Source organism: Zootermopsis nevadensis, unplaced genomic scaffold, assembly GCF_977971745.1.
Source record: "Zootermopsis nevadensis isolate Lab colony 2312 unplaced genomic scaffold, Znev_1.0 Znev_ptg000024l, whole genome shotgun sequence".
Taxonomy (NCBI): Eukaryota; Metazoa; Arthropoda; class Insecta; order Blattodea; family Termopsidae; genus Zootermopsis; species Zootermopsis nevadensis.
The window spans coordinates 19373937-19396827 of record NW_028259156.1 but is presented as its reverse complement, the minus strand read 5'-3'; the positions used below and the strand labels follow the sequence as shown (position 1 = coordinate 19396827).

Below are 22891 nucleotides of genomic sequence, written 5' to 3'. Positions count from 1 at the left end.
ACTCTCTGTGCCCTATACTCTGTCGAGACGACCTCTCTTATTTATTTTCTTTGGAAAAAGCTGGATAGGCCATTACAAGAGTTTCGTTATGGATGTTGTAACAAAAGTTTTAGAGGAAGCAGCAAAGCATGCTGAACAATTTAAAAGTATTCACGTAGAAAAACATCTTGAACTAGAATATGATTTAGGAACATTGCTGGCTGTAGACACAAACGATTTAGACTTACGAAAAATAAGGTTTGTGGCTTGCATAGGTTATGGTGTGGAATGGAATTTCATATATAGATTCTGTATAACACTAAGCAAAGGATGTAAAACACATGATAATACAAATAGAGTAATAAGTTCCAATATTAGTGCAAGAATATAGTTGTAAGAACCGCCTGCACAAATCTTGTAAGAGTATTTTACAATACAGATGTCCACAAAATAAAGATACAACCTTCTTGTGCCTAAAACTAACCTCTGTAAATATCGAAAAGAAGTTTACTATACTGGAATTGAGCTATTCAGTACTATTGCCCCCATCTGAATCAAGATGTAAAGAGCATCTCCTGTCTCACTCCTACTCCACAGAAGAATTTACCCCAAGTAAAAATTCTCATCTATTATAAATACATATGAGAAATAATTATGATTCTTTCTTGTGTAATTATTTTTGCTTTAATAGTATAGTGGACTGTAAATCACTGTCACAACAACGAATTTATATAGGTTTTAGAAACAAATATTCTATTTGTGCTATGACATGTTCTACATCCTTGACTTAGGCCTATGAAGTATTTGTTGAACACAAATAAATTTTGTTCTGTCATGAAAACCTTTCATTTATGAATATTTACAGCAAAACCTCAATTATGTAAATACAATTTGACCCTTCATGCAGTTCTATCAGTGAAGGGTTTTGGCTTGTATTGAGAATTAATGGTTGTGGTAGATTATTTATATACATATATGAGGAAAAGTAGAGTATAAAATATTGAACCTTAAGGAACTGACTGAATGTAGTGGTCCAGTGGTGAACACTTTTGTTTCATATTCAGGATATCATAGGTTAAAATTCTGATTGGGGTTTTCCATGGCTTTCCTCAGTCTCTCCAGGAAAATTTGAGGATAGTACCTTAAATTAGGTCAAGATTGCTTTCTTTCCCATCCTTTCCAATTCATTATTCACTATCGTCATCTCATTTGACACTATATAGTCTGAGGTACTGAAAAAAGTGGTGTTAAATAAATTATGAATAAATAATATTGTGTAACTGCATGTTTTACAGTACCCCTGAGTAACAATCTGAACTTTGCAGTTTAAGTTCTGTTTTCAAAACTGCTTAGCTTTACCATGAATTCTTTGAAAGTTTAGTTTTGATAGTAATACATATGTCATGAAACACACAATCAGATGCTTTAGCAAGGTCACAAAGTAACCATCAATGTACATTTTGTTGTTAGGGGTACAAAACTTTTCAACTGTGGTAGTACATTTATATAATGCATACTTAATTGCATATGTAAAATATTGTTTCAGATCTAAATCAGACAGAGACCAGTATTTCAAAGATCTAGCACGGGACAACACTCAGCTTCTTTTGAATAAGATTTGGGAATTGCCAACAGAGAGAGTGGAAGAAGCAGTAGTTGCAAAACTTCCAGCACCAACATTTGTATTGCCCAGGGAGAAACCACTTCCAAAACAAAAGCCATTGACAAAGTGGCAGAAATATGCCCAGGAGAAAGGAATAATGAAAACCAAAAAATCAAAACTGGCTTGGGATGGAACACTGCAGGTAAGCTCAAGAATAATTTTTAGCCACTTGTCATCTGTTGGAGTATATTGTAAAGTGAATGATCTGAAGCTTTCACAGTGACTAAGTATAATGAATTTGTCTCGAATACCAGCTGTCAGGTGGTTGAATGGAGAAAACGCCAACGTCCTCAGGGTACTGAAGTACCCAGAATCCTGAGGATGAGGAAAAAGATAGTTTTGAAAACATTGGTGTTTTCTCCGTTCAACCACCTGACACAGCCGGTATCTCCAGAAGAATTAATAATGTATTTTTGTGTGATGTTACCCCTTTATTACATCACATGAGTAGAGTAGAGTACATAAGATTGTGACATTATATATTTATGTATTGTTCGACCTCGGCAAACTGGCAGCTTTCACCCTCATGAAAATGCAGCCATTCTGCATGTGTAGGTGGAAAGATAATTTCTCATTTCTTTTTACAGGGTTCAAGCAGTTGTTTCAGTCCACACTACTCTCATATTACAAACTGAAGGACTTTGGTTTCCATGCTTCCTGTTTCCCATTTAGATGTCATGATTAAACATCAGTTGATGCTCCACTCAGTTTCATATTACTTTCATTTTTCAGAAATGGGTGCCTCGATATGGTTTCAAGCGGGCAGCAGCTGAGGAGGAAAAGAACTGGTTGCTTCCAGTACCAGACAGAGGAGATCCTAATGAGGATCAGTTCACCAAGAAGTCCAAAATTAAGAGTGAAAATGTTGCAAAGAATGAATTTCAGAGGCTTAGAAATTTGGCAAAAGCAAAAAATGTCAAGATCCCAAGAGTTGGATTTCTTTCAGTCGATAAACTTAATTCCAAACAGGTCACGAGTTTTGTGCTTATTATCATTTCAAGAATGTTATCTAGTGTCCTGTCATAAATACCCAGACATGATATAAACTGAACACACTACATCTGTGATCTCATATTTGTCTTAAATTAAATATATCCTTTTCATGCAGCTATGAACTCTTCTGTTTAAAGCGGAGCTACATCACCATGTAAACTTATACCCAATTTCATTGCTGCATTTTTATAAATTTTAGTTATTTTAATACTTTCATGTTATAGATTTAAAGTGTTCAGGGATTAAAGAACATTTAGGTAATTAATCTAACATAGCGTAAAAAACTGAAATTGTTTATTGCTGCTGTTCTGAGTAAGTAAATGTTTGTTAGGTGGCTGATCACTTATTTGTTTATTTAAAAATTACTTTTCATCTGCATTGGTTGTACAGAGTCAAATGGTAGATTGGTTAAAGAATGCTGAATTAGTCGTGGCCCATTTTAGGGTATTGTCTCAGAGTTTGCATGAAGCAAGTTGATGAAAACCCTAACAATTTTAAACTCAAAAATCCCAGAGTTCTTTTAATAATTCTGTTGCTATGGCATACTAAATGCACTTTTTTTGTCTTTCCAAAGCTGGGAGAAGTTGTGTCAGTAGCCAAGGCCTCAACTGCTTCCCTGGGCAAGTTTCAGGGGAATCTTCCAAAGGAGAAGCGAGCAAAGAACATTGGACCTCTGCTTCCAAGTGGCAGGAAGAGGAAACTAGCACCCCCAACTCCCGTGCAAGAAAGGAAATCAAATTTGGACATCCTTGACAGTATCCTTAACAAGAAGCCCAAGTTAGATATTGAGAAGGCAGTAAATCGGTCACTGAACACTGAACAGCAAGAGTAAGGAACTTAGTTTATTACATATACTTTTCTGAGAATACTGTCTTTCCTTTAGAGGTCCGTGTTCAATCTGTGGGATGTATGGTGGCACAGTGTTACTAGGGCATAATTAATTTTTCCCTGCCAATCCAATCAAATCCACAAAGTAAATAAACACTGATATAATGTGTGGATACTGTTTTCTGTTATTTGCAGGCAATCTGAGGGAACGAAAAGTCAGAAGAAGGGAGGAAAGAGAAGAAAAGGTGGGAAGAAAGGAAAAGGTGCTGGGAAGAGGACAGGAACCAAACCCAAGGGTGGAAAGGGTATCAGAAAACCACGTGAAAAGACAGGACGCAAAAGACGTTGATGCATATCTGCTGATATGATGATGCCTGTACTCACTGAAATTATATAAACCATGTGAAAAAAGTTAATGAAGAGATGTTTCTTGTTTTGGATTACTGGTTAAATTGATTGAAAATAATAGGAATTTAAAAGGTAAACATGTCCGCATCCCATACAGATCCATTTACATCTGTCATCCCTTCTTCATGAATTGGGGGACAACAATTACTTGATCCAAATATCTAACCTTAATTTGACTATCCTAACAATACTAGCATTTTGTTTTAGAACATTTTAATTTATGTTCTATCATAATATATAACACTACGTATCATAAGAATACAAAGTGAAAAGTAAGATGGTGATGAAACTTGAGAAGATTCAGACTGGTCCACTTTCAATCTTTCATCCTGTTGTTAGAAGTAATACCTGTTTATACTGGTCATCAGTTGGTAGTTCTTGTAAAGGACCTTCTAAAATTGTCACAGAATGTGAAGCATGTATTGAGGAAATTATTTAAATTGTTTTGTACAGTAACATCATCAAAGTAAAGGTTGCAATGCTGATACCCACCTTCTGCAGATTCATACATCTGTGAAATAGATAATTATAAAAATGTGTCATTAAAATCTCCTGAGCATGTTGGCGGGCATAATTTTTTCTCTGAAACTTTGTGATTTTCTTCAGCTGCACTAGAAGAATGAAAATTGTCACATTCCCTCCATGTTGTCTTTTTGCTGAGAGATCATGGAACTGTTTGATTCAGTCATGTTAGTTACATTATAATTTTCCATTTCTTGAAGCAGATTAAAAGTTAAGTGCACATAATGTTCTTTATTTGTAGGTTATGTAGCTATGCTGTCAGTACCAGAAGCTGAGAGTAGTCAATCTAGACTGTGATTAGGGCCTAATGAATAATGAATTGGAAATGCCATGGTGTAATTTAAGGAACTGTCCCCACATTTGCCTGAAGGGACTGTGTAAAACCACGAAGACCTACCAGGACACCATATGTAAGAAGTGGGTGTGTCTGTGACTTTGTACCAATGAACACTAATTACAAAATTTTATATTTTATTGCGAAAATAGCTGAGCTGTGAATCGCTTGTAGAAGAAGTGTGTCGTAGAGTAGATAATATTGTGCTGTTAAAAACGTTTTAGAATATCACATGTACTTATCTTATATAAGAATTATTAAGAAATCTGTGATACTGCCCTCCACTCTCTCCATTTTAGTTTTGATTAAATTGATCATTGCAGGTGGACATCGTGGTCTCTTACAGTTGAACAAAGTTTGAGGTAAGGGATTCGTATTTATTATTATTGTTCATCACATTTAATGTTTTCATCTGCAATTGTGGAAAAGGAGACAGGTAAATGTTCTACAGATGAAGTGACTCCATCAGTAAAGATAGAGGATAATATAATAAAGAATCCTAAACTCATAGCAAATTCTTTCAATACTTACTTCTTAACAAGTATAGAAAGCATTAACAATGACACTACAACCATAACAACAGAAGACGCATCAAAGTACCTTGCTGAACTAATCCCTAAAACCTTTCCAAATTTAAGTCTTATGCCCACAATAACAAATTAAATTAAAAGTATAATAAATTCTCTCAAATCAGAAAATACATGCAGTTATGATGAAATATCTACAAAGTCACTAAAAAGCTGCACAGACCACATTAGTGCTCCTCTACGTTATCTGTGCAATCAATCAATGGCAGTAGGAGCTTTCCCAGAATGACTCAAATATTCAAAAGTTAAACCTCTGTATAGAAAAAAGGTGAAAAATCTTGCAAGTCTAATTACAGACCAATTTAATTACTAACAGCATTCTCTAAAATATTTGAAAAAGTTATGTGTAAGAGAATAAGTGATTTCTTAAACTCCGTCTTTGCAGGTGAACAATTTTGATTTAGAAAAAAATCTCAACTGACAAAACCCTGTTCAGTTTTACAGATGAAATCTTAAGTGCACTAAATAATAAAGCGTATGTTGGTAGAATATCCTGTGATTTGATTGTGCAAATCATGAATTATTACTATCAAAACTAAATTTTTATGGCATTCGAAATATAGCTGGTCAGTGGTTTAAATCATACCTTCATGACAGAGAGCAAGAACTAGAAATAATATCAAATTCAAATGATAGCACCTACTTAAATTGGGGCATTGTTAAACATGGAATACTTCAAGTATCAATACTTGGTCCTCTGCTTTTTCTTGTATATATCAATGATCTGCCCCCAACTATCAACTCTCATTCTAAACCTATACTCTTTCCTGATGATACTAATCTTTTTATTTCACATCCAAAAATTGCCTGTTTTCAAAATTGCATAAATGATGTCTTTGCTAGATTGAACAAATAAATTAAAGCCAATAAACCCACATAAAATTTGACAAAATAAATTTCATGAAATTTTGTACTATCAACAGAACTTTAGTAAATCTAAACATAGGGTATGATGATGAAATAATTGAGGAAATAGAAACGACTAAATTGCTTGGCCTACAAATTGACACTAAATTGAACTGGAAAACACATATTCAATACATTATCCCTAAAATAAGCTCGGCATGTTTTGCTATGAGGACAGAAAAAATCTCTCAACAGAAAAGGCTCTATTTAGTTTCACTAATGAAATTGTATGTGCCCTTAACAATAAAATGCATGTGGGTGGAATATCTTGTGACCTAGCCAAGGCATTTGATTGTGTAAACCATGAAATAATATTAATGTTAAGTATTAATGGTTATGGTTTCTCATCATAATTATTTTGCTGTAATACAGTAGTTCCAAAAATCTGTAAATAAATGTTATAACTATGTATTTACATTTGTACTAGAAACAAGTATTGTATTTGTGCTATGACCTGCTCTACATCCTTGACTTAGGGTTATGAAGGATCTACGGAATATAAATAAATTCTATTCTACACATTTAATGCCTGATAGAAATTATCTTTCTATGAGACACTTGTATAGCGAAATAAGTAATTGCTAAGTTTATTTCTCCACTGTGATAATCAAGAAAATATAAGTGTAAAAAAACTAAGAAAATCAAATTCAGCGGGAATATTTGAAGTTCGCGGGTTGAGGGAGGAGTGTAAGTCACAAAAGTGTTTGTTTTAAACAACAATGCTTGTAAACATTCATGACATTTGTATTGCTGTTTTGTAAAACTACATGATTTGTGTACTAAACATACGGTAAAAATTATGGTCAATATAAATTTGAATCTCTTGTTCTCTAAAAAGTTGTTTGAAGCGGGAAGAACAATCTCCATGGTAACTTACGTCACACGTTGTCCTCCGTCGCCATATTGCTGATTGTAATAATTCTGCTCCGTATTTCAAATTGACTAGTGGTTAAATATAATTTTATGGCCAAGTGAGTCACTTATAAATAAGTGTAATTTATAAACAGTGTATTATATTAGCTTTTTTTTGCAGTTTTGTGTCAAAATGAGTTACGGAAGGCCGCCTCCTAGAATAGACGGTATGATATCTTTGAAAGTGGGTAATTTGACTTACCGAACAACACCAGAAGATTTGCGCCGTGTTTTCGAAAAATTTGGCAGTGTGGGTGATATTTATATTCCAAAGGACAGATTCTCTCGAGAGAGCAGAGGATTTGCTTTTGTGAGGTTAGTTATTTTTTAATGTTTTAATTTCTTATTTGATTTTGATGGTTGTTACGAAAAGCAGGAAGCAGAAATACCGTATTCAAGTGAACATTTGTATTTAACATTGAACGCAAGTGTGAATTTGTGGTCTGAAAATGTACTACAAATATAGGTATGGTTATTAGAGTACTATAGGTTAGGTATTTTATTAATTTGTTTTATTCGCAGATACTGTTCTAAGTTATTTTCATTGTGGAAGTGTGCATACAACAAATTAATGTAGTTGCTACCTTCACTACTGTAGTTCTATATTCATCCGCGTCTTTCTCTTTTGTCCCATCCTCCATTTTGATGTCATCGTGGTTTGTAGTAAGAAAAGTTTTGCTGCTGTGTCTTTGAAATTGAATTGGTAATCGTATATAATTCATAACAATTGTTTCGGGAAAGCATTTTTCGTTGTATTGTTTTGTGAGAAACAACAAAAATGAGCTACGGAAGACCTCCTCCACGGATTGAGGGAATGGTTTCCTTGAAGGTTGATAATTTGACCTACCGAACAACGCCAGAGGATTTGCGTCGTGTTTTCGAGAGATGTGGCGAAGTAGGTGATATTTATATTCCGCGCGATAGATTTTCTCGAGAGAGCAGAGGATTTGCATTTGTGAGGTGAGTAGCATTAATAGACATGAGGTTTATCTGCCCTCGTATTGATGAATTAAGTTTTGCCCTTCGTAATGGCGGCCAGAGGCGTAGTATGGATTGCTTCGTCGTCATTCCAGAGACCACTAGGCCTAAACCACTAAATCGTCCGAAGAGCTACAACTTATAATGGTTGTTTGTTTGTAAATTTTGTGGAGGCTAATATGTTTTTTTAGTTGGAGTTTAATAAATATTGGTGTTTATTGATTCAATATACAAAGTGGGTTAACTTAGTGGCTAGTGTGGAATTATTTTAAGGTTTTAATTCAACACTTTATCTCTATGTTTCTATTAAAAGGTTTTATGACAAGCGCGATGCAGAAGATGCATTGGACGCAATGGATGGCCGACTTTTGGATGGAAGGGAGCTTCGAGTCCAAATGGCTCGATATGGAAGACCGTCGTCTCCATATCGCCGTCATAGCCGCAGAAGGAGGTGGGTTTATTACAACAGATGTGTGCTTCCCCCCCCTCCCCCAATAACGGCCAACTCCCATGTCTTAATAAAATTAGCTACAAATTCTTCCAGTTGTGCATCTATTTACTGCAGTTCATCCCACTTAATGTGGATCCTGCTGCACTGACTGTACTACTGGAAAACATGTTCCTTACAATGCAGAACAGCTGTTGCATGCTATCCGGTGGGTTGCAAGTTACTTAGAACTCCATCAGATAAGTTTCAGAGTATTCTGATTGTGAAAAACTGTGATTGATCGACATTTATATTCTCACAATTCACACCATGTAATTATTTCAACAAATTTATATTTCTACAGGTCTCGGTCTCGTTCTCGTCGTCGTTCTCGCACCAGGAGCCGCTCTAGGTCTCGTTCTCGCCATTCACGCTCAAGGTCTCGCCGCCGTTCATACACACGTTCTCGCAGCCGTTCCAGGTCACGCTCTGATAGCAAGAGCTCTCGTGGGAAATCTCATTCCCGCAGTAAATCACCACGTGAAAGCAAAAGCAAGTCACGATCCAAGTCGAAGTGAACAGGTAATTTAATTATGTAGGCACTGTGCCAGATCATGTTAAAATTGTTTTTTATATTTGCACCATGCACTGTGTAAGTATAATATTATTACAGGTATGATGGAATATGAGATTAATCATTTGATGAATCCCATCCATTAAGTGGTAGGTTGCAGAATATATTGGTTTGTATCTGTTATGAGAATAGTGTATTTGTTATTGAGAGCCCATCCTGTTAAGAGATGCATATGCTGTAGCATGGAGATAATACTGCAGATTTGATGTGTGCATTAAACTGAAATTTTCTTAATATTTAGCTATTCTAAATAGAGTGTGGTGTAGTGGAGTAAAAACATGTCTAGTAATTTTTGGTGTTTTAGATTTTAATTACATTTTTGCCATTGTGGACTTCTGACTTTTTCCAGGGTGATGGTGGCTAAGGGAGTGGTTTCAGCACTTATATTTAGTGGAATAAAGACGGAAGCAGACTTCTGCATTTTTGAAAGGTACTGATTAATCATAGTGTTGGGCAGAAGAATATTATATTGTACCTACCTAACTATTGGTTATATTCTGTGTTTATGATGTTGGATAACAGGATCATAAAATTTTGAGTGCTTATATAATTTTGTATGTATTAAGAATTCTAAACGAAGCAAGATAGTAGAATTGTCTGCCTCTCCTTGCCATTCAGATATGAATATGGATATTGTTGGAAAGTTCAAGTACTGTCTATGTAATTTAATTTGAGTAAACAGAATATTCCAATGTCTCCTCATTGTCATAATTGCAGTAAGTTCAATGTTTTTCCAAGTTTCACACAATTTTATTATGTATGGAGTGGTTTTATGTGGTTAATTTAAGCTAAAATGTTTATGAATTTTTTCTCTCACGCGGTTAAATGATGGACGATGATATGCATCAGAATAATTCTATGATTAGTTTTGAGTTCAAAACGGATAACTGTAGAATTCAAAACTTTGTAAAAAGTGAAGACTTTGTTTGTTGCATATTAATGGCCTTTGTACGTATATTTTGAATGCACAGGCACACATTTAAGATTGCCTTTGCTAGTACCTTAATGAGTCTTGATCCACAGTTTGACATGGTTCAGTTGAACATACTGTAAATCTTGTCTTACAAGTCAATAGGCAGATTTATCAGACATTTAGTTTTATTGGTTTTTGCTGAATGATCTAGGTCTAGGAAAGAAAGTCACATGCATTCAAATTGGTTGCTGTGGTTCTCTGACTAGATGTAGGATACAAATGTTTGTGGTCTAGTGAAGTACGGTATATAAGAAAATGGCAGGATTTATTATCAACATGCCAATTCAAGTGTCAAAGTAGATTTGCTTTCATTTTATCAGTAGTATCTTAAATGTTTAGAAGTTCCGCATTTTATGTTTCGTAACACTCAATATTGTTCCCATTCCTTAATTTTTCCTAGCTAACATTAAGATGATATAACAGTTTATTGTAATATGTAAGGGCATTTATGAAAGTATGTTATTACTTCGTGTCATTAAAAGAACCCTAGTGTATACTACAGGAATATGTAGGTATAAATTTGTGCATTGTGTTTGAATTTTTTACTTTTGTTTGAATACCATTAATAGTAAGGTTTGTAGATGTTTAAGACCTGAATAATTTAGGTTTAGCTTTGGTTTCTTTTGTGTAGTTATGACATTGTGTTATATAAAGATAATGTACTGTAATATGATGGCTTTACTTGCATTCCCAACATGTCAAGTAATGGATAATGTTCAAGGCTTAATTCCCTGCTTAGAACAGCATTTTGTGCCATGTAGGGAGGTTGTGAGATTGTTTCATGGCTTCCATTTGGGTTGGTATGTCTTGCATTGTGGCCCTAATTCATATGCAATGTTACATTCAGTACAGTTTGGTGAAGCTGATGTGACATGAAAACGGAAGTTTGTATTTGACTGCTCAAATCAGCAGAAGTAATAGACTGACTTGGTGGTGAAATTTGCCATGGATTTGGTCTAATTTTATGTTGGAATAACCATATGTTCTTATAAAAAGGCGCCATTTTTCTGTGCCTTGAATATGGTATAAACAACATATTTACATTGGTCGGTCTATAGAAATGTTACAAATATAACAACTGTATTAACTGTATTAGAACCTATAATGGTATTTAGTTTCCATGGTATGCTGGGAATTGAGCCTTCGTGCTCAAGCAACCTTAGCTCGATGGCTAACCCTGTTTTTCCAATACCGCAGGGTGGGCGGTAGTGATCGAGCGAGAGGCAGTGGCAGATTGCTGTGTAAGCTGTGTTGGGGTTCGGTGTTGCGGTGGCAGAGTAGCAGTGCAGTTGCGGGGCACATGGCAGTCAGGGGTAGCGAGAGCAGTTGCGGGTAGCTGATGGCAGTGCGTGCCGACGTGTGTGTGTGTGGTGGTGGCGAGTATCATTCATTCCCACCGAACCAGTACCAATTTTAACTATGAGCATCCATGTTTCCCTGTTGATGTTCCCAGTTTCGGTCTTGAAACGTGCCGTAATGTTCCTTATTTATACCAGCCTGCGTCTCCAGTCAACTGGTACGTTGGTGCTTTCAGAGAGGACCCCCCCCCCATTAAACATCGCAAATTGCACCTATTTTATGTGGCTCATTTCACTACTTTATAAAGTTTTCCCTTCTGTTACATATTCTTTGGGATTTGGTTGACCCTTCTGTTTTATTTATTAAATCTTAACATTTTAGGCCCTCTGTTTCCTGGCGTAGTAAACCGTTAATTCGTTTGAAGGCAATGAGTCCCTGGGGCCCCTTGCATTTTTCATTTTTCGTCTGCAAGTAAACCAAACCACCTTTATTCGTCAGTAAGCCATTCTTGATTTTATTCCCTGCTTTTGTCTTTGCATGGATATAATTTTGGCTGCCACCATCCCTAATATGTCGGAATATTTTACTGTTGAAGAGTTGCATCTCCGAGCTGCTGATTGCAGTCCATAAGCAGAAGGTAGGATAGGTGTCGTCACTGATCAGCGCATCTACTAATACTGCATTCGTGTACTGTTATACTCTTGTGGGAGCTGGTAAATATGTTTTCTGTAAAGTGGAAATTACCAAATTGCAATATGCTTACAGTTTTCTTCTCAGTCGTACAAAGTGCAGGTAAGTGGGTGATTGGAGTATGACATTGTTTTAAATTGCTTTACTTATGTTTATATTTTTCTAATTGCAGTTGATGTTTATTACTTCTGGCCTTGTGTAGTGAGGATGCCAAACTGGCAGATGTAATGACACCTGGCTCCAACTCATTCACTAAGGACAGAATTATTGTGTGCAGCGATTGCCATTAGCAAGTGTATAAGCTCCAATCCAGGTGGAGACATGAAAACATTTCTTGCTCTCCCCTTTGGTTGTAATGCAAAGCTGTAGTGAGCTTCCCATTTGTCCTATGTGTTATTACTTTTTACAGAGAAAAAGTATTTGTAAGTTCATATAATGATTTCAAGGTATAATTTGGCTTACAGTTTGAACATGCGCATAGAGTTGTCCCTAAAGGTTGATCATCGCTATTAAAATTGTATTGGCAGTCTTTTTCAAGGGTGAATGTAAGTTACATTGCTTGTTTATATTATGTGTAGTTTAGCCCAGGCATATATATACATATACCACTTTAAATTGGCTTGTGTTTTGTTTAACTTTTGAAATCTCTTAACCTTGCATGTTGTGCAGTGTTGAATATTGTTTATCTTTGAAAAACACTTGGTGACTTTTTTCTCTCTTTTTCTTCTTCCAAAATCAATCACATTATATATTTTGATTCAGCAAAATACATTAAAAAGAACAAAGACCGACTTACATAACATTCTTAAAATTTGGCTGAAGGAACCTTCACACTCCTTTGACTTTCAAAGTTCAGCATTGCTATTTCTTATTTAATCATACATCACAATGCTTTTGTAGTAAATATCTATGAAGGAACATCCCACTAATTGTATATGTCCAATATATCCTCATATTTCTGAAGCCCTTTTCAATATGTAACTAAAAATTTTTTACCTTGTGTAATCAGCAAGTGCTGCTTTGTCAAGAACTGGCATCTGAATCAAATCAAACTTTCTTTATTTTGATGATGGGTCATGTTTAGTTATACAGGCTGCTGCTCTCATTCACTGTGGTACAGTGTTCACACATTTTAATATAGCTTCAGTAATTTTACCCCTTTTGGAAAACTGCAAATTTGTACTTTAATTATACTGCATCCTAGCACAACTAGACTGTAATCTTCAAGTGTGAAGATCACCAAAATGTGACATCTATTCATGCCAGACATGCATGAATTTTTGCACATGACCAAGAGGCACACGTACGTACACTTAGCCTCTCACTACTTTCATCATATTCATAAATTGTTTCTGAAAGATCAGTGCTCGGAACATGGTAAAGTAAATCAGCACAAAATCATTCATTATGATGGTGAACAGGTTCCTGAAATGCCTCTGATTCACAGTATACCGGAAGGGCTTGTACATTAAGAGTGTTTTGAAATGGTTGACACATTCACTGCTTTCCTGAAAATCCACCATTCTTTCAAAAGGTTCTACATTTTGAACAGTGCTGGTTTTATCTGCATAAGCTGCTGAATTTATAAGATGTTCAAATTCCACTGGCTGAGTGTTACTGTCCTGACTACAATGTGCCAAATCACTCATTTCTGCTCTAGTAATGTGGATGCAAAATGTATAGCACAGTATGACTCAATATCTATCAACTAGGTGTTTTTCAAAGTGGTGTTTGCATAACTATATAAAGTGTAAACAGTTTTCATGTATGCATGTTTTTATATATTTCAGATAACCCAGGAAAGTGTTCTCTGACTTTGAACTATATGTAGTATTAGTAAAGCTTCTCACAAACATCAGAGCAATTGTGTTGAAAGAAGCATTAGACAGTCTTTTCTTTGAGTATTCTTGACCTTTTTTAGATGGGAATAAGGAATTCAATTTGTTCTGTGACATGCAACAGTTCTGGTTTGTTACATTGCACAATGCTGAGAAAGTTTCAAAGTATACCTGGACCTATACTGATCTATATTTATTAAACTGACCATAGGCCAAACGCTGGTGTGTAACTTTTCATTTGCCAAAGCTGGTAAAATGGGTACAGATCATTTATCACTTGCTAAATATTTGATTTGAAATAATCATTGATGTATACAGACAGAGGATGTTGCACTGTGTATACTTGCAGCAGCTGATCATCGGAAGGTGGATGAAGTGTTTTGTGGGCCCAAGACCACGACAAGGTTTTTATGGTATGAGTTGCATTGCTTTGCTGCCAGAATTATGGCACAATGGAGGTTTATCTCATTAAATTTGTAATTTATTTCCTGTGGGTTAGAGAACAATGTGAAAATTGCAACAAAAGTTTATTTACTCCGAGTTGTGGAAGGGTGCAGCTTTGAAAACATTGATACTTGGTGTACCTGCATTTTTGTGTTCAATCTTGGTCATAGAAAGTTTTTCTGTATTGCTAGAATAAATTTACATTTTTATTTTAATCAAATGTATGATGTCAGGGTACGTAAACATCAAGAAGCTAAGTAGGATTTGAGGTTTTCACATTACAACCCAGAAGATTGCAATTATCAAGAACCTACATTCCAAGAACTTCCGACTAGTGTTTTTTTGTTACCATTTTTAGTAAATAAAATTTAATTTGCTAGGAAATTACTTTTAATGCACAATATGTTAGTACCTGTCCACTGTTCCGATTCTCCATGGATGTGTATGTGATAGTTTAAATTTGTGTCAGTTTCAAAATTAGTCTCCATCCTGGTACCAGCTTTGTAGACCCATGAGGTGGGGGAAGCATAACAAGGGTAATGCCTGCTAGTGACTTGGTTTATGGTCATCGTGAACAGTGACCTTTGACCTCAGGTAAATGATTAATCTGACATCAAGATGAAGTATTACAAGGACATCTCAAAATTGACGGCTGTGTGAACACTGAAAAATTGATTAAGAAAATTGATAATTGTCAGAAAAGAGTTAATACAATTTGGAAAACAGCATATTACCAAATGATGGTTTATGTGTAAGGTTACTGAACTTATTTAATGTTTATAAAGTGGGAACATTCATCTGAAACTGGCCAAAAATTATGTTTCCAGTGATTTATGTTTGAGGTATGAGAGAATGTAAATTCTTGGTTTGTCTCATTAAAATTGAAGTGCAAAGGAAAAGGACTAGTTTGAAAAATTTAACAGGTTTCAAAAGCAATTTAAGTAAAATTGAAACCAATGCAATAATGTCATTCTGCCTTTAATACATCATCAATGAAAGTGTATCCTGCTTTGTAGAAACTTTTTGAAATGCTTGTTTTTCCACTGTTTTCTTTATTATTGTAACAGGAAAAGTAGAGCTACAGTCTTCGTGGCCGTGGAAATGTTCGTTTTCTTCCCATTTGAAAAGACGTGACTGAATATTCTAACATCTTCACAACTAAATGTATTTGTGGTGTAATGCTGGAAAACACATTGAATTAACTGCATTTTCAGTTGCATACATGATTACGTCAAGGAAATGCCATAAAATTCATTGCACTGATCATCTGTTTAATAAAATTGCATATGAAAGACTAAATTGGACAATAGGGATGTATGTAGACTTTATCTGAAAGTGTGGTCTTTCAGAAAATCTGGAAACAGATGGATCTGAGGACATATGGGTTGCATGGAGCAGACTGGATACATTTGGCTTAGCATACGAATGCCTCTGCACCACTGAAAAATTAAGGCAGTGCTAATCTAGAGTGAGAAATCTTGTTTTGAAATATAGCAAGTATACTGCCCTAACTTGACTGGAAATTCAGAGATAAAAGATATTCAATATCACTTCATTAGGTAGTGAAGATACTTTTATACATTGTGTATTATCTAATGATTACACCATGTTACCAGATTTGTTTAAATAATACATTCCATATGTACATGGTTAAACATTTTTAAAACAAAAGTAAACATATTAATAAACAGCTGACTGAACTACAGAAATTTGAGTACCTGCTAACAAATTCATGAACAGGAAGCATATTTTGATCCCAATCTTTAAGTAAAAAAAATTAATCTTAAAAAAATCCAAAACAAATCTTGACATCAACAAAACCAATTCTGAGCTGCTGAGTATGTAGAATCTCAAAACTCTTTGTCGGGATCATGTTGTCTTTTTCCCGAGAGCTTTTTGGACTTGTGCAGTTTTTGTTTGCTTCGCTGCTTCTTTTACTGAAAAATCAATACATTTTACTGTAAATATATGACAACAGCAATGCTTACTCTAATTTGAATAATGTTGCTAAAATTCACATACATTTCTTTTCTTCCTCACGCCGTTTGGCAGCGTCAGCTCTCTGCTGCTTGATTATGGCTAAACGGGCTAAATCAGCACGGGCTTCTTCCGTCTTCCCTTCAGCATGCAGCCGTTGATAGTTTGCTTGAGCTCTTTGACGATCCAGCTCTTCCCTGAAAGACGTACAAACTGAATGTTACTTTAATCCTGGAAACTACAAGATTCTGTAAATAACAAAAACTGAAGGCAACACAGTTGCGGTACAATCAATGACAATAAAGAGAGACCATCAACATCTGTTGGAGGGGGATCAATGTTAATATAGGGCATGGCTGGATTTATACTTGTGGGGGTTTCCATCAGTAACAAATTTAGGTTATGTAGCAATTACTTATAAATTAATTTTTGATAAGTATCATGATTGGTTTCTGGTGGCATTTACCTGGACACTTTGCCATAAAAAAATTTGATTTTCTGGATACCCTGAGATGACTGCCAATTTAAACGTGTAATAAAATGTTGATTTTAATAATTATACTTCACTTATGTTAAACATATAATTTGGTTCACAAGTTGGCATGATGGTCATACAAACAGAGACTAGTACATAATAAATGATTTCATTTAAATGTTTTATGTTAGTATTTTATTAATATACCTTTCTGGGAAGAACTTATTAGTTAAGTGCATATTTTCTTTATGTTGATATTTTCCGGATTGTAATGTGGTGAGATGTATAACTATTGATTTGTCCACATAGCACTACAACCCAGAAGACCAACAATGATGCTTTCACTGTCATGAGAACCTCAACTCATACAAAACCGGTGAATATAATGCACAGCCTACTTTTCACAATTTCACTATCTTTCACTGTGCCACCATTAAACAAACTCAGAAAATGAAAATGGAGGAAAGCCACAAAGCTAGAATTATGAACTGCAGTTATGTGTCAATTCTATATTCAAGAGGTGGGGGTGATGGATGTGAAATTTCTCACCTTTCTCTACGTGACAGTTCAGGTTTTGAGGCCACTTTAACATTTTCATTAAGAGTAGACAATTTCTTTGCCTTCTTCTGTACTCTATTAGGATTTTCCACATGAATTAGATTCTCAACTCCTTTGGCTTTCACCTGTCAACATAATAGATTGGAAAAAAGGGCACATTAGTATGCAAATAATTGTACAGTTGTAATGTAATGTATAAACATGATGATTCACCATTATGTTATAAATGATCTGAGAAATGTAAAATGCCATGTACCGTCTCCTCTTCACTCTCTTCTTCAGAAGTTTCAGATTCAGAGACTGTATCACTTTTCCCTTTTGCTTCATCCTCACTAGAACTGGCATCACCCCTCTCTTCCTATGGAAAAAAAAATGAGAATATGAGTATGGTTTTAATGCCATAATGGTAATTCCAGAAACTGTGTACATGTTTCTTACCCTCCATTTTCTTTCTTTTTCCTTTCTTTTCATTTGTTCCTCAATCTCCTCTGGATTGGTGAATTGCCTGTGCTTGCCTTTATGATTGGTGTACTTTCCTTTGTTGAAACAAAGAAATTTATAAAAATATCAGTTATACAAGATAACGGTTAGCTGTGATACAATCATATGCCTGCACGTTAAATTTTCTTGCAATAAATGTGGCTTTTCAGACCTAAGCAGTGATGAAAGTTCTTCCTGCCTCTGGATAAAGTTTCTAAAGCACACTGCAAATGCTCATTATTACATTACCAAGGCTACTGAAACATCACTGTTCTCTAAATAATATCACCTACTTACCTCTAGGCATTATAACACTATGTTATCACAAATTATGCGTAAACTATAAAATCCCGAACTAAAAATATTTAGCAGACAAAGCAAACCACTATTTCATACAACCAGCGTCAACAGTCAGCTGTGGCCTACAACCATACACAATACCACCACCAAAAACTGCTCAATAGCACTGCTGGCGGTCGCACACTGGAAGTACTACCAACATTATACTGTGGTTAGTAATAGTAGAATTGCTGACAATTGCAAAGCCAAGGTTTTTTTAATTAATGCTATAAACACAGAGAATATTGCATTTTTCACAGAAACAGCTCGTGAGAAGCAACTACGACTCTCTTCATTATTTCATTCTGATTTAATAAATTTGTGTATGAAATTTTGTTCAATACCGAACTGTTGGCTGACAGTAATGCTGTGAAGTTGGTATTATTTGTGGTGATGATGTTGGAAGAGGACAGGATCTGGTGGAGGACTTTGGTTAATTCGGTGATGAACCTTCGGGTTCGGTAAGCCATCTAGTTAGTTAGGGTGTTTTGACGAATGGTGAGAGGCAGAATTTTACATTTACATTGACTTTCAAAACAATAATGATTTTATGCTTCAATTAGTAATCTCAGAGGGATATTTATTACTAATAGTAAGGAAGAAGTAGAACTTTAAATTTTCAAGATTGGCACTTACTTGTACTACTCTGCGTTTGTGGTTCGTTAGTTTGCTTGTCTTTGCGTGGAAATTAATTTGTTAAATTATATAATTTTATCTTCCAACATTATGCCTAAAGTCAGAAGAAGCAAGAAATCACCACCTGAAGGGTGGGAACTCATTGAACCAACATTAGAAGAACTGGAGCAAAAAATGCGAGAAGGTAAGATAAAAATCATAACCTCACCCAACTTGATTAATCTGAGACATTGAAGTATGAGTTATCATCTCTCATTTTACTTTATGATAATTTATAAACTATTTATTTACAGCCGAAACAGAACCTCATGAAGGAAAGAGAAAAGTAGAAGCATTGTGGCCAATTTTTAAGATCCACCACCAGAAATCGCGTTATATTTATGACTTATTTTACCGCAGGAAAGCTATCAGCAGAGGTGAGTTGCATGCTTTGTATTGTGTATGAGTATTATAGAGTGGCATTTGGGGATTGTAAGGTATATATGACTAAGCTGGGCCTGTTCCATTTAACCTGTACCACATTTTCATCTTATTAAAAATTATCATTTGACGCAGGTTAAATAACTTTCAATCAGTTTACTCAGATAATACCTTAAAAACTTGTGGCAGCCACTTTTATGTCTTTACCCAACCATCATTAGATTAACTTATATGCATTCAAACATTCCATTTAATCAGAATATGAAACAAGTCAGTCCACACACACAAACACACATATATATATATTTAAACCAGACACACATTGAACTAGTTTAAGATATGTTTAACAATGCAAGTCCAAAGCTGGTTGGCTGGCTGTCTTCTTACAGGCAATTGAAAAGGCACCATAAAATAAGCCAAGTGGATATATATATATATATATATTTTCTTTTTTGCAATGTGAATTTTAAGTGTCATAGTGGTTTACAGATGTATTATAAATCCATGTTGTGGTGTATGCTTAGCTGAAAATGATGGAATGTAATATTAAAATAAATTGGTAATGTTATACCTGTGGTAGCTCATCAAAATTACAACAGTAATAATATGTTTTAAGATTGATGTTTGTTTTACTTTACTTGTGACACAGTATTTCTGATTGCAGGCCTTGGAATTAAAAGTATAAATAATTTGATTCTCCATTATTATTGTTAAGTAATGTGTTAGGAAATGTTTAATTTATTTCTTATTGCAGAATTGTATGAATACTGTTTGCGAGAGAACATAGCAGATAAGAACCTAATTGCAAAATGGAAGAAACAAGGTTATGAAAATCTGTGCTGTCTTCGATGCATCCAAACCAGAGACACAAATTTTGGTACCAATTGCATATGTCGGGTTCCAAAAGGGAAACTTGAGGAAGTAAGTTTTTGAAATAGCTTGTTCTTTTAATTTGGTAAGTGTTTTAGAAATTGAATCTCCTTAACATGAAGTGATGATGCCAGGTTTAGCTAACTGCTGTACAGCAAACTGTGGGGTGTAGTCAGATTGTTATTTTTTTTTTTTTACCATGACATTTGATTCAATAGCAAAGTATTTATTGAACATATAATACACTTTATGTTATGTTGTGATAACAGAAATATCAACAAATCTTAATTATGTAAGAACTCAGTTTTAATGTGCTGAAATATTTTCTGTTATATTACTTCTGCTCTATAGAGGCATTTACTGCAATTGAACATTATTAAGTTCTGTAGACATATATGTAAGTAACTATAATAAGTATGCACTTATAGATTTGTTTTCTGTTGTATTAAGTGTTCATATTTATATTATGACATGTTTCACATATACTATGATGGCTATGTGGAATGCACATAAATTGTAATTTTACGATTATGTGTGTGTGCAGGTTCAAGTGTGTGTGTTTGTTTATTTGTGTGTATATATATTAGTTTAATTTTTATGCATATTGTTAAAAGTTTTGATGCATAAAAGTTATAAAATTCAAATTTTGTTGAAGAACGGGATCCAAAAGTTTTGAATTTGTTAACATAAGCCATTGTTGCATTTCCCTATGAACAGTCATTCTAAGTCTTGACTAGAGGCATTTTATATTCCAGCCTATGTCAAATTACGTTAGAAACGTTTGTTCTTATACTGAAAACACAGAAATTCCGCTAGTTTCTATAAATATCTTACTTTTGATTTACAACCACAAAAGGAGTATTTCTAAAAACTTTTGTCCAGTCACTGGGAATGTCAGTAGGATACTTTTTATTATAAGGCCTGCTCTCCTTAACAGCTGCATAATATGTGATTGACTGCAGGAGATATTTGTGTTTGGACTGAGCATTCCCAACATTTAAACACCTGTTTTGATCTTAAACTCACTGTAATGGGTACAGCTGAGTGTGGTATTTTTAAACTCTGTACTGTTATTTTTGTTATTTGTGTTATTTGTGTGCTGCAGTACTAGAGAGCTTTACTAAAAACCATAACAAATTGTGTACTGAAAGGAAACTTCTGTCTGTGAATGTGAAATTTGCTATTTTCAGGGTCGCATTGTGGAATGCATTCACTGTGGATGCAGGGGCTGCTCAGGATAATGACAATATATTAGGAACATCTGTGAATAATACATTCTGTAATTGGTGATAAAAGTGGCAGTATATGTATGTAATGGATTCCAGGGCAATACTTGTAAGTAATGATGAAATGAGTTTTGATACAGTGTGAATGTATGGTGGAGAGTTTTAGCTGTAAGGTATGGTATAAGTTGATGCCCATGAGATGGGAGAAGAAATATTCTGTATTGTACAGAGAGTCCCATGTAACTCGAAACCCACATATTTGCTTGCGACTGCTACGTTCTGCATTGATACTAGTCTTCCAGTAGTTCACATGCTGCTGTGGCTGTGGCTTGCTCTTGTGGATGTTGCCATGTTAAGTGGGACACTCTATAGTAACAGGGCTCATTATGAATTATTTTTGTAAACAGAACGGAAGAGGTGTTATAAAAGAGTGTGTATAACTGTATTTATATATGTATTTTCTTCCTGTTGTGCATGTGTGTCCACAGATTACTTTCCTTTGATATTTATTCTCCTACAGTTATTATTTATTTATTGTTGGTTCTTGAACAATTTAATGTTTTTACCCCATTTTTTTTAGTTCCATGAAATACAGGAAAGTATCTCCATATTACAAGTTTTCATGGAATATAGGTATGAAAATAATGCTATACATAATAGGAAGTCATTCATTATTGAGAATTAATGATGCCAATATGGTGGTAACCTGAAGTTCAGTGAGGGGAATGATGCAAGCACAATTTTATGTTCTGAAATTTTGTGTTTTAGACATCTGTGAAGAATATGCCATTTTTATTGAAGTCAGTTCTCTTGTACAAGCTAGATTTGGATTATAAGCATGGTGAGGGCATCATGCCAGAAGTGTGTGTCAGCATATTTGCATAATTGGATATATTTTGTCTAACAACATAAAGTAGTGGTTTGCATGTCATGCCAGAAGGGCATAATGCTGATTGTGCTCTACACAGAGATACATATGAGCTTATGGATACTAATAATGTACATTTGTCAAACCAGAAGGGGGAGGAATTCAGTCTTCCATAAGTAGGATTTGAGGTATTTTTGGAGGTTTAGTGATAAGATACGTGAATAAAGCACTTCTTCTACCATCAATCCCTAATAATGTACTCTGCAGTGTTTATTTTTATTTTTGTTCATGGAAGAGGAAAATGCCTTGTTCTGTGTTTGTGCTTGTTGTGTCTGCCTTGAATATACATCTGCAAAGGAGATAGCACAGCAAGTTTTAGTTCTTTCTGTATTCTCTGCAACTTTCTAATGTGATGATAGAGGCAGTAAACACATCTGAAACGCCGGACGGTTTGTACCAGACTACACGCCACAATGACCAGAAGACAAGTCACCTTAAAATCTGTAAAATTTACTATTCAAGAGATATTGGTTTGAGGGGGGGTTGGTGATGTGATTGGCGACCGAGCTCCGGGTGTTATTTTGGACAAATCGATTGTTCCACTGTAGTTGCTCACAGATGGCAGCA

General features: G+C 35.0%; 4 protein-coding genes across 6 annotated transcripts; 3 read left to right on the top strand and 1 right to left on the bottom strand.

Annotated features, from left to right (window-relative positions):
• The first annotated feature begins 40 nt into the window (after positions 1-40).
• LOC110835702 (ribosome biogenesis regulatory protein homolog) lies at positions 41-3903 on the top strand. The gene is made up of 5 exons (XM_022076199.2): positions 41-237; positions 1526-1784; positions 2375-2611; positions 3210-3463; positions 3659-3903. Exons 1-5 carry the CDS (start codon positions 89-91, stop codon positions 3810-3812), a joined length of 1053 nt encoding a protein of 350 aa, XP_021931891.1. The 5' UTR covers positions 41-88; the 3' UTR covers positions 3813-3903.
• A 3199-nt stretch (positions 3904-7102) lies between these two features.
• Positions 7103-14799, top strand: SC35 (SR family splicing factor SC35). 3 transcript variants are annotated; one of them, XR_002545000.2, is made up of 5 exons: positions 7748-8092; positions 8424-8561; positions 8902-9119; positions 9521-9601; positions 11342-14799. XR_002545000.2 is itself a non-coding variant. In XM_022076268.2 (4 exons), exons 1-3 carry the CDS (start codon positions 7266-7268, stop codon positions 9113-9115), a joined length of 534 nt encoding a protein of 177 aa, XP_021931960.1. In that variant the 5' UTR covers positions 7103-7265; the 3' UTR covers positions 9116-9119; positions 9521-10812. The 3 variants fall into 3 exon arrangements, 2 of the variants coding, with proteins under 2 accessions (XP_021931960.1, XP_021931957.1); XM_022076268.2 differs by lacking the exons at positions 7748-8092; positions 11342-14799 and adding an exon at positions 7103-7447 and having other exon boundaries at positions 9521-10812; XM_022076265.2 differs by lacking the exon at positions 11342-14799 and having other exon boundaries at positions 7749-8092; positions 9521-10812.
• Positions 14800-15970: 1171 nt separating this feature from the next.
• On the bottom strand, positions 15971-18402 carry LOC110835739 (28 kDa heat- and acid-stable phosphoprotein). The gene is made up of 6 exons (XM_022076264.2): positions 18203-18402; positions 17864-17961; positions 17682-17783; positions 17417-17550; positions 16438-16589; positions 15971-16352 (listed from the first exon to the last, which is right to left on the bottom strand). Exons 1-6 carry the CDS (start codon positions 18210-18212, stop codon positions 16285-16287), a joined length of 564 nt encoding a protein of 187 aa, XP_021931956.1. The 5' UTR covers positions 18213-18402; the 3' UTR covers positions 15971-16284.
• Positions 18403-18618: 216 nt separating this feature from the next.
• Positions 18619-21841, top strand: l(1)10Bb (BUD31-like protein). The gene is made up of 4 exons (XM_022076269.2): positions 18619-19064; positions 19174-19296; positions 20055-20221; positions 21361-21841. The coding sequence occupies exons 1-4, from the start codon at positions 18971-18973 to the stop codon at positions 21409-21411; spliced, it is 435 nt and encodes a 144-aa protein (XP_021931961.1). The 5' UTR covers positions 18619-18970; the 3' UTR covers positions 21412-21841.
• Positions 21842-22891: the final 1050 nt, after the last annotated feature.

What these genes read in the sequence shown, in the direction of transcription:
- LOC110835702 (XM_022076199.2), top strand. Translation starts at nt 89, where the DNA reads ATGGATGTTGTAACAAAAGTTTTAGAGGAAGCAGCAAAGCATGCTGAA. An exon ending in TTAGACTTACGAAAAATAAG is followed by an intron (nt 238 to 1,525) that starts GTTTGTGGCTTG and finishes ATATTGTTTCAG; the next exon opens with ATCTAAATCAGACAGAGACC. An exon ending in ATAAACTTAATTCCAAACAG is followed by an intron (nt 2,612 to 3,209) that starts GTCACGAGTTTT and finishes GTCTTTCCAAAG; the next exon opens with CTGGGAGAAGTTGTGTCAGT.
- SC35 (XM_022076268.2), top strand. Translation starts at nt 7,266, where the DNA reads ATGAGTTACGGAAGGCCGCCTCCTAGAATAGACGGTATGATATCTTTG. An exon ending in AGAGGATTTGCTTTTGTGAG is followed by an intron (nt 7,448 to 8,423) that starts GTTAGTTATTTT and finishes TTCTATTAAAAG; the next exon opens with GTTTTATGACAAGCGCGATG. An exon ending in CGTCATAGCCGCAGAAGGAG is followed by an intron (nt 8,562 to 8,901) that starts GTGGGTTTATTA and finishes ATATTTCTACAG; the next exon opens with GTCTCGGTCTCGTTCTCGTC.
- LOC110835739 (XM_022076264.2), bottom strand. An exon ending in AAAAAGAAAGAAAATGGAGG is followed by an intron (nt 17,784 to 17,863) that starts GTAAGAAACATG and finishes TTTTTTCCATAG; the next exon opens with GAAGAGAGGGGTGATGCCAG. An exon ending in GAACTGTCACGTAGAGAAAG is followed by an intron (nt 16,590 to 17,416) that starts GTGAGAAATTTC and finishes TACGTCTTTCAG; the next exon opens with GGAAGAGCTGGATCGTCAAA.